This window comes from Cyrtonyx montezumae, unplaced genomic scaffold, assembly GCF_038088225.1.
Source record: "Cyrtonyx montezumae isolate F1298 unplaced genomic scaffold, pur_monq_1.0 scaffold_4, whole genome shotgun sequence".
NCBI classification, from domain to species: Eukaryota; Metazoa; Chordata; class Aves; order Galliformes; family Odontophoridae; genus Cyrtonyx; species Cyrtonyx montezumae.
The window spans coordinates 24,556,887-24,573,287 of record NW_027072045.1 but is presented as its reverse complement, the minus strand read 5'-3'; the positions used below and the strand labels follow the sequence as shown (position 1 = coordinate 24,573,287).

Genomic DNA, 16,401 nt, shown 5'->3' with positions numbered 1-16,401 from the left:
ATCTATCACAGAAGAAAATCTCGAGGACGAGCTAGAACATGTGAAGAAGTGGGTGGCAGAGGGAGGGGGCTGCTCGCTGTGTCCCCTGAAGTCTTCAAACAGGATGCACAGGTGAGACCAGCAAGGTGTAGGTGGTCTCTAAGCCCCTAAAAGAAAGGGGCTACTCTTCGTGCAAGAGCTGTTCACAGTGTGGTACTCCTGCACACACCCTTACTTTGGAGAATGCAAGAAGTCTATGCAAGTTCAAAATGTAATCGGAATAATTCAGAAAGGAAACGAACAAAAAAGCCTTTTGTGACAATACCAACCTCTCTCTCAGAAAATCTGTGTTTACACTAGCTGCCAGCTAGAGAAATGTCCTGAAGGACTTCCACTCTGTCATCTTCTTCACTTCTGTGAAGTTTGCCTGCCGTGAGAGCAGGATGTTCTTGGACGGATGGACCTTCGCCCTGACCTGTGGCTGCCATTTGTCCACGGATTTGAATGGATACCTAGACTGCCCATGGCTGTGTTTGCCCCGTTTACAGAAACACCTTGCTTCAACACAGCAGATGGTGGAGGAAAGCAGAAGGGAAGGATAGCAACCGCAACAAAGCAACGCAATATTCTCTTTTTACATTTTTAGTTCTTTTTCAATCAGTGCCTCGCTTTCCTGGGTATCAGACTAATGTTGATGCCCCACTTTGTCTGTGGGACATCTGTGCAGGAGCACAGCAGGCTGCAAAACAACGCCATGCTCATTGCCCAAAAGGCAGAGGAGGATTAGGCTGCGGCACCTAACTAACCGGAGCGGGACTGCTGAACCGTGCACCACCCATTCCGCTGGAGCCTCCCACGATCACCCCACAACGTGTGGAATCCTTTGAAATAACCACTCCTAGCTGCAGCTTTTCCTTTGATGAGCATTTCATCAGAGCCATCCAGCTGGCTGCAGAGCTGGCTATAACACCTCCCGCCTTCTGCAACCCAACTGCCGGAGTCGTTTCATCGTTTCTCTCCTCGCCTTCAACGAACGACGCGCCGCAAAAACGCTTCGAGACAGCGGCGCAGCGTTCGTGTCCACACGTCGGAAGGGCGGGAGCTTCCACATGTTACCTCTCCGAGCCGCCTCGGGTCCTCTCTCGCCCCCGGAGCGCTCACCTGGCGGCCGCACCCAGCGCACACGCGGAGCGGAGCGGCCCTGGGCGCGGGGAGGCGGCCCCGGGCGGGCGGGCGGAGCGCGGCGCCCTTCCCCACCGCCCCGCGCTGCCGCTCGGCCCCGGTATCGAGTTACAGCAAAACTACACCCTCGCAGCACCCCGATTTACATACAAATAGCTCGAGTGCCTGCATTTATGTCACCAGTCAAGGGGGCTTGCCAAGGGAGGCTGTAATCCAATCAGCAGAAGCTTTAAAGGGATGTCTGCAGAGTGATTAAAAAGGGATTTTTTTTTTTTAACTGTAGTCATTACTTTTCGTTTTGTTTCATATTTGAAAAGAAGTTTGATCCGAGTTGAGAGGACAAAGATGCACATGTCCTAAAATACATACGAAGAGATCAGGATGTTAAGAAGATCTCAGTTGTTGTGTGGAAAGCGAATATGACCCCCAGGGATTAGATTGCTGGTGCTGGTTTGGAGATTAACTCTAAATCACTGCTTAAGGACTAATAGGACTAATAGGAATTCTTGGAAGCACCAGGGGAAAAACCTTATAGACGAGGCTGGTGGAAATGGCTTTCCAAAACAGTAAGAGCTTTTAAACTTTAACTTAATCTATAATGTTGGTGTGTACGTTTGGTGGTTTGTTTTTGTTTGATTGTTTTTTTTTTTTCCCTAATGTTTTGCGGTACTCGATAACTACTTCAGCTTTGAAACTGTTGCTTAAAATAAGCGTTGTTGTTGGGTTGGAGGGGAAAGTTGGTGTGTGTGCGCGTGTGTTTGCCGCTCGCGGTGAAGCAGCCGAAGGGGTATTTTTAGACTTGATAGTCGGTTTGTAGCAGAGCTCGCGGTGGTTTCCCGAGCAAAGTGAATGGAAAGCCGCGTAGCACTGTGAATGGGACTGGGGACGGACTGGGAGCGCGGGGACGGAGCCTTGCGAAGCCCTGTGGAAGTTTTCTGTTGGGCGATTGTACACGCCTGAGATGCGTTCACAACAAAGGGAAAGCGCCGGCGTAGGCATATAACGAGCTTCAGGAAGCTCTCTGCTCTCCATGTTGTGAAGGGAATGGGGAAAAACTCCTTCCACCGCAGAAGGCATATTTTGGACTTGCTCTGTCAATGCAAGAATGTAGTTTTGCATGATGTAATGGTATGCAAATACTCCCAGGGAGAGGGAGCTACTCCATTAACCCTTTGGTGCATCTGCCCTCCTCCCCCAATAATTAACTTTCCTTACCTCTGTTTCTAAAACACGAAAATACTTCTCAGCCGATGCCTGGTACCCCAATATCTGATGGTTTGGGCTCGGCTGCCGGAGGTGATTGGGTGAACGTTGGGCTGCCTGATGCTGGTGCACTGGGAGGGCCCGCTGGGGCAAGGCTTTGTTCCGCTCCCATGGATGGGCGCCTTGCTGAGCCGAGCAGAGACTGGCTACGGTGTTCATCTCACCTGGGCAATGTGAGCCAGGGGCTGGGGAGCACTTCATCAAAAAGTAGAGGTTCCCTCTTTCATTCAAACTTGGGAAAGTTACTGAGAAATACCAAGAGCGGAGAGTAGGCCTCTTCAGTTGCTCAGTATCCGTTCACATTCCTGCACACTTCAGTAATGACAGGCAAGCAAGTAGCGCTTCACAGCTGGTTTCTTAGTGTCCAGAGACCCAACTTTGTCAGGTCAGGCCTTTTGGAAAGGAGAGAAAAAGTGAGTGGGAGGGTTCAAAGTACGTAAGATCCCTCCAGCTTGCTTAAGCAATTGGGCAAAAGTCATCCCTCATATAACTTTATTGGATTTATGTCAACGCGCAGATTTGCCTCTTATGTTTGCCACCAATAAAATTATTTTCTCAGGCCTGTTCAGAGGGCGGATAATTGACAGTGTCTGCACAGAAGGAGCCTTAGGGAAAGTGGGCTTGATGGGATTGCTTACTTGCTGGCAAGCAGAGGAGGGCGTTATAAATTAGTAAGCGCACAAACATTTATAAGACAAGTCGCTGCTGATTTCAGCTTGGCTTTTTTTCTGTCAGGTGAGGATGCAATGACAGGTGACACGGACAAATATCTCGGACCCCAGGATCTAAAAGAGTTGGGTGATGATTCTTTGCCTGCTGAAGGCTACATGGGCTTTAGCCTGGGAGCCCGCTCTGCCAGGTACTGTATTTGCTGAGTCTTGTGTTTGTGTGTCACCACAGTTACAAGTTCTTACCGAGCAAGCACTCTCTTTCACACAAAGCTAGAGTCTATTTTGAAACGAAGCAGAGGGGGTATATTTTCATGTTATGATAATACTGTGCCTTTAAAGCATATGTTCATTGCTGTTTTATTTCACAGTCTTTACTCATGTTGGCTTCTTATGGCAATGATACAGAAAACTAACTTCATTTTTTCTGGTATCTGCTCATTCTCTGAGCATCTCCAAAGCCTCTCCTCACTGCGAGTTTGCTGCTGGTCTAGAAACTGGTCAAGCGCAGCCAACAATACTTGGGTGCTTCTCACTACTGACACTCAGACTGGTGGTCATGTTGGAGTATTCCTTAATGGACTGGTTTGTCCAAAGAATGTAAATGCCAGAAAAATTGAATTAAGTCATTTTGCTGTTTTGGTGCTTTTATTTCTTTAAAGGTGCCAGTGAATAAGCAGACAGATAGTCAAAATTAAAGAAAGATGATAATAATATTTAAAGAAAGATAAGGTGAGGTGAACCCTAAATTTGATGCCAGGTTTCTTTTGACTAGAAACAGATTGTGTGTTGCCTAAAACAGGCTGAAGTTTCCATGAACCGGATGAAACATTGTGGAGTTAACATAACCTCTGACTACTGTGTTTCTAGATCAACATTTTAGGTTTCTTCTTTGAATCTTGCTAAAGTCTGCACTGTGCATTGCTCAAAACAAGTAAAGCTGTATGAACAGGAATTACTTCCATAGCTGTTGATTTGCAGTGTGTTTACTGACAGTTGGATTGTACTGAAGCTAATTATTAAACCTCATATGCTGGAGCCCTGAGGACATTTTCCTGTACTGTAGTTTAAAGATCTGTTTTAAAAAGTGAGTTCATTGTCTAACAGTGAATGGCAACTCCCATAAGGTAAAGCTTGGATGTCTGCTTCTCAAATCTTGTTTGTTATGGTTGCACTGGAAGTGCAGGCATGCAGTGCAAATTTGTTCTTTAGTAATACTCAGCCATGTTTTGCTTCACTTACAATTTTTAGTTAAGTTAATAAGTGTTTTTGTGATAATACGTTCACAAAGAATGACAAAATGCTTTTCAATAGTTCATTAGCTAGAAAATAAATAAAAAAAAGTAAAAAAATAAAAAAAAAATAAAACCACGGATTTGAAGGGAGAGTCTGGTGTCTTTGTACAGTTAATTAGCAAAGCTGATGTGCTACTTTTAAACATGAGCTGGCATGAACAAGGTCATCAGACAGCACTATCTGATGTGGTCAGTTTGGAAGAGATGGTGGAGAGTGTGAGGCCTGTGTGCAGAGCTGGGTGCTCTGCTTTACAGGATGCCTCCTCATTATGTTGTTCTTCCCACAGAGGTCTAAATTCTCACTCTGCAAATGGGAGAGCAGAATTTCACAGTCAAAATCTGTTAGATAAACCTGAGAGCTCAACATTACATTATTTTTTCTTTGAGAGAAACCAAGTATTTCCATGCTTCTGATTTTAACAGTGCCATTACAATTTGTTGCTGCGCAACTCATGTTTTACATTGCACACATGTTATGCTCAGAGGACACAAATACAGTGCTTTTTTTGTTTGGAAAGAGTATTCTGAGAGTATATCTTACTACTGATTCTGAGTGTAACATTAAGAAATAAACACATTAAATATATAAGCCATCCAGCCATAACATCTTGCTTTTCCCGTCTGATTCTTTGCTTTCTATTTCTCCTGTTTCTTTTCCACTGTAAATTGCTTTAGTCCAAAAGTCAGGTAAGAAGGCATGGCATTGTGTTACATCCTTCTGCTTCTGCCATTGTTCATATTCATTTTATTTAGCTTTAGAAAATGACATGCTTTTATTTTGGGGCAGGGGTGGGAAGAGTTTGCCCAACCTTAGAAAGTATCCGTTTGTTGTTCTAACAGATGTAACTTGACTTCTTTATATTCTTTGTCATGTGAAAGTTTGCTTAATGTATGCCTACAGAATGTAATAAAGACCCCAATTCTGCTTCCAGCACAAGGACAAATGTGTGCCAAGGACTAGAAAAGTTCTATTAACAACTACAAAATGCATGAAACAAGTTGTAGAGTTTTGGATCTGAACAGTGTTGCTAGTTCAACAGTGTAATATGTTGTTGGATGTTGCTTTTTATTAATTCACCTTTTTTACTACTTTATTTTTTGTCTCATAGTGAGCATGCCTAGGCCTGCAGCATGTTCTTAGCACATACCATAATGTATCTTCCAGGGTTAAGTGTAACAATGATTTAATTGCAACATATTCAGAGCAATCATTATTCATTTCTGAATAACCTAACATGCACAGAAGAATGCCCAAAATATTGGAATCTGTATTTAATCATTAAGAAATACTTTTCTTTAAAATCTTTTTTTTTTTTTTCCTAAATGAATAACTAGTGTGTTTACAACAAAGCCAAAAGTGAGAGACCACCACCACATAAAACTTGCATTTAGTTGAACTCGAGTCAGCAATCTGAGCCATGTGGGCAGGCACTATAATCTACCCATGGATTCCCTAGGACCTGCCCTTAACATCTCTCCTTGCAGGATTAGGACTTGAAGGCATTTGTCAAAATTCAGCTAAATACTCAAATACACATTTCTGGATTTATTCTTAAGCCATAGCATTGCTACCAAAGCAGTAAACATCTGTTTTGATTTGCTTATGTGTGTTTTAGGAAAGAAAATATTTAAATATATTTACGTACTTACTACTCCATTTTCCCCTTGTATTTATTTCATATAATATGTGTATTTTTCCATCTATCCCTGGAAGTTGCATGTATTAATTTATTTTTATTTTTTGTTCATCTCATTGTCACCTGCACTTTCTATGATAAATGGTAAATACAACAGCCTCCGCTCCTTCAGTTCGGATAGGTCCTACACGCTGAACAGAAGTTCTTATGCTCGAGACAGCATGATGATTGAAGAGCTGCTGGTACCAGCAAAGGACCAGGTATGTGTTGCTGCCTCTCTGGCGCCAGGTGTTTGTGCCTTGTGTTTATAGGGGTTGATAATCTGCAGTGCTCAGCTGTGCTTGCAGTGACCATCACTACTCATTTAACTGTTGCAAAAGAAGAGCTGAAAGGAAGAAAATGTGGGTTTACCATATTGTGGCTTTGATTTTGCATTGGTGAGAGTATCTGTGAGCTTGGTGTTACGTGTATTTTCAGTGCCTTGATAAGCTGAGAGCAGTATATTTTACACTAAACAACCTTTGTCTGGAGCATAGAGACCAGGGTCTTGTCAATTCTGCTTGTACGGAGAAGGCTCCAACCACTGTCCTTGTTTTTTTCCACCCTTGGGAAAAAATTTGGCCTTGTAATGATTAAGCTATTATGCACTAACCAGTTTGTGTCTCTTCCAAACATTTGTGCAATGACTAATAAAAGAAATGCAGAATCTTTTGACCTGATTACAGCGTGGGAAAGTATTTCTAAAAACTAATGCTGGAGGTGATAGGGTGCTGTATGCTTTGCTTTGTGAGCTCCTCAGCATTTGATAGACTTGCTTCAGACTTGAAAGTTCAATTGAATTGCTCATGAGTTTCTTCATCATAGAAGCCAGAGATCTGCTAGGAAGCTGGATAAAAATCCACCCCAAAGTCTTTTTTTAGGATTTGAATGACTGTGGAATAGAACTGTTATGTCCTATGGATTGTAATGGAATACGGGCTTTCTGCTAACGTTTCTGCAAGGGTATTATTCAGCAGCAACAATTATTCTTGCATGGGGTTTATAGATGTGAGGATGTTTTTGCAGGGAATTTCCTTGGTGTGAGTCCCCAGTATTTTAAACCTTACTTGTATTAGTTCCAGTGTAGTGTAAACTGTCCAGCTTTACTGCAACTTTGGCACACACTTTTGTTAGCATTCTGACAATGGCATAAATTCTATTTTCTCTTCAGCAATTAGATGTACATAAATCACTCAAATAGGAGGCATTACTTTTGATTTCCATGGAGTTTACAACAGCTACAAAGAGCACAATAACACTTTTTGGTAGAGCAAATTCTACAAAACACTATTATTCAGCATAGTTACCACCATTAGATACATATATTTGCCAGCAATGAACGAGAGCTTACATGCCACATATGTAAAAATCTACACCAGTAGAGGTGAGCCACTGTTTTACAGTTGGTATGATGATATCATTGCTAAAATATTGCCCATGCAGCCTGTCTTTTGTGGACCCAAACAGATGAAAGTCAGAAGGCACCAAATCTGATCTCTGTGGTGGGTTTGACAGGACAGTCCAGCCAAGGTTGGCAGCACGCTCCACTGTCTCCAAACCGGAATGGAGTTTGGCATTATTGTGTTGAAAGAGAAAGGTTGTCGTCTTCTCTGGATCTGACACTGGAAGTTCAAGCCCTCAGCCTTAGTCAGTGTTGCAGCGTAGTAGTCAGAGTTGACGGTTTGTCTGAGTTCCAGAAAATCCAGAAGGATTGCCTTTTTCCTACTGGCTCCATCCTGAACTTTTCCTTCAATGGAGGATTCATGTGTTGCCACTCCAAGGCCTGCTGTTTTGAGTACGGCTTGTAGTGGTGACACTGCATCTTGTCACTGGTAATGGTGTGATCCAGGCAGCCACCACCTTCAGACTCGTATTAGTTGAGTAGGTCCTGACAAACTTGCATACACCATTCTTTCTGTTTGCATTCACTGGACCCATCTGGCACAACTTTGCAATATTCCAACATTGCCCCCATTGTTTCCAGTGCTTTGAAGCTGATATGCAGCTCTGTATGAAGTTTCTTGGTTGTAATCCACTGAATCTGTGCACGAGCTGACTGAGATGCTCTACATTTTGTGATGTGATGGTTGTGCATGGTCATCTGGAATGTGGCTCATCTTTCACATCACTTGTTGCCACTGCTGAAATGCACTGCCTGCTGCCTCATAGTGCTCACTGTTTGGTCTCTGTAAACATTCAGGAAGAAATTATGAATGTGAATGGGTGCCATTTTTTCCATGTGGAGGAATTTGATTCCATACCTTTGCTTTTTACTCACTTCTATGTCAGATGACTGCCTCTCTGCTGCCATCTGTCACACAACAACAAAATGTAACAGAAAATTGGTGAGAAGTTTCAGCCTCTGTTGCCATCCCACTAACATCTGCTTCTGATGTCATGGGCCAACGTAATAAAATAGGAGGCATTACTTTTGCAACAGCCTTTGTGTATTGTTAGGTTGTTACTTCCAATGGAAGTGCTCCAATAACCTTGAGTTACAACGGCCAGTGAAGTAATGGTCTTACAAGTCTGAGAACCTAAAATTCCTTTGACGATTCCTTCTTTTGAGAATTCATTAAATCCATCCGATGTGATGAACATAACATAGGGAGAGAAAAGCCATCCTTCCAGTCAGAGAATATGTATTGTTTTAGGACTCTGGTCATTTTTGTGATTACCATCGAAGTAGGTGATATTGATTTAGCAGCTAGAGTGCATTTGATCAAATAACAAGACTTAAAACAAGCACCATACTAAATAACTCCTAAAGAACATAGTTCAAAGTATGTATTGTTAACTTGCTTTGTATTACAAAATACCACTAGAAAATCAAGAATAACTTCTGTGCATGGAGAGGCTGCAGCAACACCCCGTTGCATACAGAAGCTCAGCTTAGAGCAAACGTGATATTCTGTACAAATGGTTATGGACCTCTATAGTTTCTGGAAGATCTCTTGGACTGGTGCCTTTTCACTAAAAAGAATTAATGCTGAGCAGTAGAGTTCAGGCTGTTTTCTTTGCATTTGTAGTCTTCATATATTTGTAATTCCAATTTTTGTCCAGCAGTGGTTGTGCAATTATTGCAGTTAAACTCCAGTCCAGATCTCTCATACAAAATGAAGCCAGGATGGACTCTGTCTTAACAGTCTAATTTTACATGTTATTTCAGTCTTAATTCTCTAGACAAACTTCAAGTTTCTTGTATCCGGGAGGAGAGCAGGAAATGACTAAGGTAATAATGAGAATAACGTCAATCCTAATTCTCAGCTGCCTTGAGAGGTTTGTAAAACAATGATTCCCTCAAAAGCAATAAATAAATAAATAAATAAATCCAAAAGCAAAACCAAAAGAACAATGAATTATCTTCTTGAGGAAGGGACCGCAGTTAACATTTTTTATGCTAAGGCTTTTGGCAGCCTTGAAGTCTTGTTCAAAAAAGTCTGTCCTCTGGAATTTTCTTGTTCTTCAAGAAAACTGTCAGTTCAAACATATGCCAATGGAAGATGGATAAACTATGTTTCAACTGAAGTGGGAAGAGTGCATCTGGGAGACGGAGAATACTCCTGCCTCTGTCCTTCCTATCCCTCCTTTTGCATGTGACTGGGTTTCCAGGTAATCTCTGCTTTGACAGTAGAAAAGAAGAAAAAGAATCATATTTCATCCATGAAAGTCATAGGAATAAAGTTCATTCTGGGTCAAAACCTTTATCTTAGAAGACCAACTGGAAGCTCATACACGTTAATGATGTGTTTTGAGATATTGCACAACTTTGAAGAAGTAGTGAGCCACTACCTATTTGCATATATAGTTTTTTTTCTGTTGTAAAGCATGTAGATGTCTCCAGTTCATAACAGCAGCACTCTCAGAGTAAAGGGAATTGATGTTACTACAAATAAACAGATATTAAAGATGGACAGCTGTCAACATACTGTTAAGGTGAAATCAGAAGATCCCATGACCTTCGCCAAATGGCTGGGAGTCTTGGATGTCTAAAAAGAGTCAAATGAGGAAGACTTGAGACTGTTCTTTTCTGAAACTGGCAGCCAGCATGATAAGTTGGGTGTTTGAGAGGATTTCTAACAACTGCCACAGAAGTCAAGATAATCTTCATCGTTTGCACTTGGTTCTTTATCACTGACCCCGTTCAACAGGGAAAGCTGAGTCCAGGCCACACTGTGCCTCATAACCTGGCTAGAGCAAAGTTAAAATTTGTATGTCCTAGTGCGTTACCATGGATGTGGCAACTCAGACCAAATCTAAGTGACGTTCTCCGTGGAATAATTTGCATGAGCCACAGGCAGGATGAATCAGGCTGTCCATTGCATAGCTTGCTGAATCTCCTCTGTCTGGATAAATTCATCTGGGAGGAAGCATAAATTCTTCCATTTGCTGAACTCTAATATTACACAGCCTGGATATTTGGTTATGCAACCAGCAGGATCCTTGACAGCAGAATTGTCAGTGTTTTAATACACACGTTTGTGTCTGAAATCAGCAAACCCCCTACCAGTGTGTATTTATTTGATCTCCCTCAGCCCAGGTAGGGAATGCTTTATCCTGACCAAACACAGGACAAATCTTGCAGTTTGGTATCGTAGATGATGTACTGTCTTCTGCACTGCTCATATTGCAGCTTGCGCAGGAAGATTTCTTTGCCTGCCTGGAAAATCCGACACCTCAGCAGGTCGACAGAATGAGATCAGCAGATGTGTGCTGTAAGATGCATTTGTCCAGCCATTAGTTTTTATTAGTCTGTTTCTCTGCCAAAATTATTGGCTGCAGTTTTTGTGCTTTTGCTAGCTGTAAATATGCTCAAAAGATTTACTCAAATGCACTTTGTCAGAAAGGAATGCACCAAAAAAGTTCACCTCATATACAGACACTGTAGGAATAGAGTAAGGAGCCTTATGTGTACATGCAAGTAAACTTATGGCAACTTGGATGGGTATAGCAGCATCTCTATGTAGCTTAGACTGTTTTAGAGAGGTGGTATTTCTTTGGAAATCATTTTGCCCTACTCTGCTGATGGATTTTTGGCATTTTTCATCTGTTACATCAAATGCAATCCCATGTTTTCTGTATGTGCCTGTGCATGGCCAGACCTCAGTGCAGCAACACAGCTCAATGGATATTTGAAAGACAAACACTGAATTATTTTGTCCTTCTTTTTAATGCACATCTCACCAAATTTATGTGGTGTCCAATTTTTTGTTTGTTTATCTGAATATTTACAACTTCAGATTTCACATCTGGATATGGCTCTGTGTGGTGTCAAGAAGTAATTGAGTACTCAGTATGAGCTCTTAGAAAGTTAGGTCACTTGGAACAGCAGAAATCCACAATAGTAGTTTTTCTACCTAAACTACAGACCCTTCAGACATGGAAGAATCCTCTGCCTCCTACTGGGAGGAGTTATAAAACTGTCTTTGTTAAACTGAATTATGTTTTTCCAAGTGGTGCTAATTAAATTCAGTGCCATTGTTTAAACGCCACTGTTTTAATGGCATTAATTTGATCTGTTATGTCTGTTGGTATGCATTTTATGTTTAACACGCGCCACACTTAGCAATGTGCTTGCTTGTTACTGTTGTCTGTACTTGAACCATCAGGTGTCAAGTGCATATCTCACAGCACAAAGACTGGTGGAAGATCCTAATAAAAGAGCTTAAGGTAGCAAAAGAAGGAAGCATTGGAAACATGTGCCATGTTATAGAACTCCTCTCTGCAGAAGTGTTTGTTTGCATTTAGCTCAGGTTTGAATGATAGTCACAGAATTTATTATGAAAACAGCCTACGAGGTTTTAGTCTTCACAGTATGTGGGGAAGAAAGCGTGTAACTCAGCCTGTAGTTACCTGTCAGAATAAACAACCTTCCTGGAGGAAACGCTGATGGTTTTAACACCATCTTGGCTGAGGATGGTCTGTATGTCGCATGACAGTACCTTGACATAATTTTATTGGTGTAACTTCTAATAGTTGTTCCTTAAATGGTTCCAAATCTTTCATAGTGACTGGGAATATGGCCTAACAGTACTTACAGATGTGAGTAGTTTAATTTCCCATGGGGAAAAAAAAAAGGTAAATATGTATATATATATTTGCCTCAAATGGCTTTGCTATGCAGATAAGAGAATTTAGAGTAAGACCTTGTTGCAGGGTAAGAGACACCTGTGTGTGCATGCTCATGTCTACAGGCAGCAGTCAGAACCAAATTAAGCCTCGATGTTGGTCAGATGGGGCAGTTTAATTAGTGCACTGGTATGCCAGTGCTGCAGAGGGTTATAACTATTTTTATATACATGAGTAGGGATGGTGGCACTCCAGAATACTGACTGTGTTGATTGTACAGATAGTAGTTCTGCTTGAATAAGGAAAATGCAATAAAATTTTCTGTGTGGAAATAGTATGCTGCTTGTCTATAAAGTACAAACTGTAGTATTTTTTCAAGCTTCTTTAACTTTCTATGTGCAAATACAGAGTGAAGAGGGGTGCTCATGTGACTGAAGGAACTGGCAGAAGCAGGCGAAAGAAATTTTGAAAAGAAGTTTGAGGACACGAGATAAATTTCTCTCTGGATTCCATTTCATTTCTATTAATGAAAATCTAGTAATTTAACACCTGGGATATCAACTATATGGAAAGGGGACAGATCTAAATGTTAGGGCAATATATTAAGAAGCTTGTATTTAAGATGAGTGTTTTACATCTTAACTTTAAATTTGTTCGTTTTTTAAGCACCTGACGTTTCAGAGGGAGTTTGATTCTGATTCTCTCAGACACTACAGCTGGGCTGCAGACACCTTGGACAACGTTAATCTTGTTTCAAGTCCCATCCATTCTGGGTAGGTCACTTAACAGATTTCCTTTATCTTTAAATGTGGAAATGTATTGTTAGCTGAAGAATTTAGCATTTTGTAATGGCTGATGACGTGCCTGTTCCTGCTCCAGTTGAAGCCAGTGGCAAAATTCACGCAGACTTCAATGTGGGTGCTTAATAACAGGAGTCAGGCTGAGTTGTTCCTTATCAAACCAAAACCTTGCTTCTGCTTTTATTTTTTGGATGCCAAAAACGTTGTAATCCCACAGGCTTCTCTTTAATAGTCACGTTTTACCTTTTCCTGTTGCTTATGCTTTTAAGAGTCGTAAGGTGGTTTTGTTTGAATTATATTAAATTCTTTGAAGTATAAAATCATAGTGTTAATGCTTTTTGTTCTTTCATACAGGAAGAATGAGAGTCTTTAATTTATTTTATTTATATCTCTAGGCTCGTATCTCTTCAAAATACGTGGTTTGACTTAAGTTATTTACTCAAGAATCATCACTGTGCTTACAGTGCTTCTTGGCGGTGCCCCATAAACCTGATTTAAATGCAACAGGAGTAATTTTTGAATGTGCATTACAAAAATATGCAATTAAATATGTAGCTTAATATAATTATTGGATATGAGATTGTCCTGTATGAGCATTGGTTATGTGATTTTCAAGATCAGGGCATAAATTTTCATATCTTTTTTTATTTTCTTCCCCACTTTGTGACTTAAGTTGCATTGTTAAAATGAAAATGTTTCCAGCACAAATCAAATGATTTCAGTTCCAAGGTAGCAGTAAGCCCCACAGACATAAAGCTTCAGGCCCACAATAAGTGTAAGCAACTGCTTGTGCTGAATAGAAGTATGCAGTGTTTTAGGTCTTGATTCAATAAATGCATATGTTCATTGCTGGAATTGAAATATCAGTAGCTTCATAATGAAAAGCTGAAGCCTGTTAGTATGGAAGGGTATATTACCAAAGGACCTCAGAGAGCTGGTAGGCTGCCTATTCATGGTATGGCAGGATAAAACCTAAGCAACCCTTCCTGAAATAACGATCTGTTTCTTCACAGTCACTTAAAAGAGGCTCTCTAATCTCCTAGATTCTTTGTTTCACTCTCCTTTGTTAACAATATTTCTTTCCTTGATATTCAATTTAAAATCTCTTTGTTGCCAGTTAAACCTATTTCTTGTCTTATCCCTGGTAGTCATGGAGTACAATATCTTACTAGACTCTTTTCTATGTTTTATATTGTGGAAGATAGGTGCTCTTCTGTAAACTACAATATCCCAGGTCTTGCTGGGTGGTGCTTCCCACAAAGCACTTGATTCTTGCTGCTGTCCCCTGCCTCTCTCCTTTTTGATGGTAGATTGTTTCTAAGTCAGTTTGGGTGCCAAGCTCACAAAGAGGATCAGTACTGACTAGGACGGGATTGCTGCCTCTGCGGTCTGACACATGGCACACCTAGATTTAAGGAATCCCACAGTAAGACTTAATGTTTTAATAATTGCAGCTTCTGTTGGTGGATGTGTTTGACCTGCAAGCATTTCTTAGTTCCTTTCTGAAGCTCTGCAATCTAGGTATTTTTTACTATGTTTTGTGCTTATGTGTTTAGTTGCTTCCTTCTGTTTGTACTTAGTGTATTTCAGCTTATTGGTATCAGAACTCATTTCAGCAAGATAGCTTTCAGTTCTGATCCTCTTTTCTGAAGTGTTATTCAGACCTTTCCGTCTAGTGCTCAAATCATGAATGAAGATGTTAACTCAGTACCTGGCCCAGGACAGCACAGTGAAATCCTCAGCCAAGTTTTTCTTTTAGTTTGTCAGGGAAACACAGAGGGTAACTTTTTTGAGGCTATTTCTTAAGTAATTGTGTACTTATGTGTACTATGCTTCATTTGGTTACTGAAATACAAATAAAGAATTTCCTTACATCCACTGTATAAGTTGCCCTGTAAGAGAAGGAAGTTGATTCAGTTTGATGTATGTCACTCTTGCCACAAATATTTTGGCTTTTTCTTGATTTGAGAGTTGTTGATGGTAGCTGAGTTCTTACCTCTATATTATCCCTATAGATAGGTTGTCATTACCCCAGTAAATCAGTTGTTGGATAATTTACTCCTGAATATTTGCCATAATCAATGTTAGAGTGATGGCCTAAGATTTTCTTGTTCCTATTCTTCTAGTACAAAATAGGGCTGATGCTTCCCTTCTGCTGGTCCTCTGGGACCACTTTGTTCAACACGCTCATTAATGCTTCCAGCCTTCCAAATCATACACTCTATGGACATGCAATCGTTTGCATTAACTACTTGAGAGTGCCCACTAATGCCTGCAGCTAAGGCTGCTGTTTGGAGGGGAAGACCTGCAGCCATGGAGCAAAACTGTGGGGCTGCAGAGGAGAAAGGAGATGGTAAGGGAGAGAATCTGAACACCAAAACCCTCCGCCATGAGGTGTGGCTTTTCTGACGTGTCACATTTTTTGTTTTACAGATAAAGTCCATCCGAAATGATACTGTGATTCAGTTCCTTTCATAGAAAAAACAACTCATTGCTTGTTTTCTATTGTGATCCCTATAATATCATACTGTTTGATTTTCCTGAGTATTTTCACTTAGGGGCAATCAGCAGAATCTTTCATCTTCCAATACTTCAGCATTTCTGGGAGGCATTAGATCATGAGTTATCCTTTCTGAAAAGCAGCTTCTTTCCTGCTTAGTCTCCTCACCTGGTCCCTGCTTGTTCTGTGGCCTCGAGCAGAAATGTGACAGCTGGCTCGCCAGCTGCCAGCAGTCCTCGGGGTCGGGGTCACCCTGTGGCCAGACCCTGACCTCACTGCTCTCCACGTTCCTCATTCTCCTGAGCTTGCAGCATGCTGTAGTGGGACCATCCCTCTCCAGCTTGCTCCCTCAGCTTGCTCCTTTCCCCTTGCATCTGCTGCCAGAAGAGAGCACCGATGTTTCTTCTCATTTCTAAACTCAGGGAGAAAGGGGAATTAGGGGCAGCAGGATGTGGATATCCAGCAATATATGAATGAAAGGGGAAGAGAGAAGGAAATGTTGGTAGTAATTCCGATTCTTCTGTTTTTTCCTTTTTTTAAGCCAAGTCACTGTTTAATATTTTTCTTTTTGGGTGCAGGTAAGTTGTTTTGCCAGCATGTTTTGAACAGGGTCCATTGTAAGTAGGATATTACGTTGTGAGTTGTGAGACCTCTGGAAGAGTAGAACCCCTTCACCATGGTGACCTCCAGCTCTCAGATGTGAGCCTTCTGGTGATCTTCTCCCAGTCAAAACGTAGCTGTGCTCTCTTATTGCACTTTTTAACTCCTTGATTTTCTGGGCCCAAAGAAAGAAATGAATGTGTCACTCTTTCCCATACTGAGAAACTCAGAAATGCATGATCCATTCTTGCAAGGTGTCGTACTCAATTATTCCAACCTCTAGTTCAGAGAATTCATTTTTGAAAGCAGTACCATGAATGGCAAAGGTTGATATTCCTCTCAGATATTCTGCCATATGTGTTTTATACA

General features: G+C 41.2%; 1 protein-coding gene across 1 annotated transcript in view; it reads left to right on the top strand.

Annotated features, from left to right (window-relative positions):
* Positions 1-16,401, top strand: part of ANK3 (ankyrin 3) — a 193,505-nt gene that overhangs the window by 118,996 nt on the left and 58,108 nt on the right. Inside the window, exons 24-26 of the mRNA XM_065746770.1 lie at positions 3,160-3,283; positions 6,182-6,284; positions 12,799-12,905. Of these exons, the coding sequence (XP_065602842.1) occupies positions 3,160-3,283; positions 6,182-6,284; positions 12,799-12,905 (334 nt within the window). The remainder of the gene's footprint in view (positions 1-3,159; positions 3,284-6,181; positions 6,285-12,798; positions 12,906-16,401) is intronic.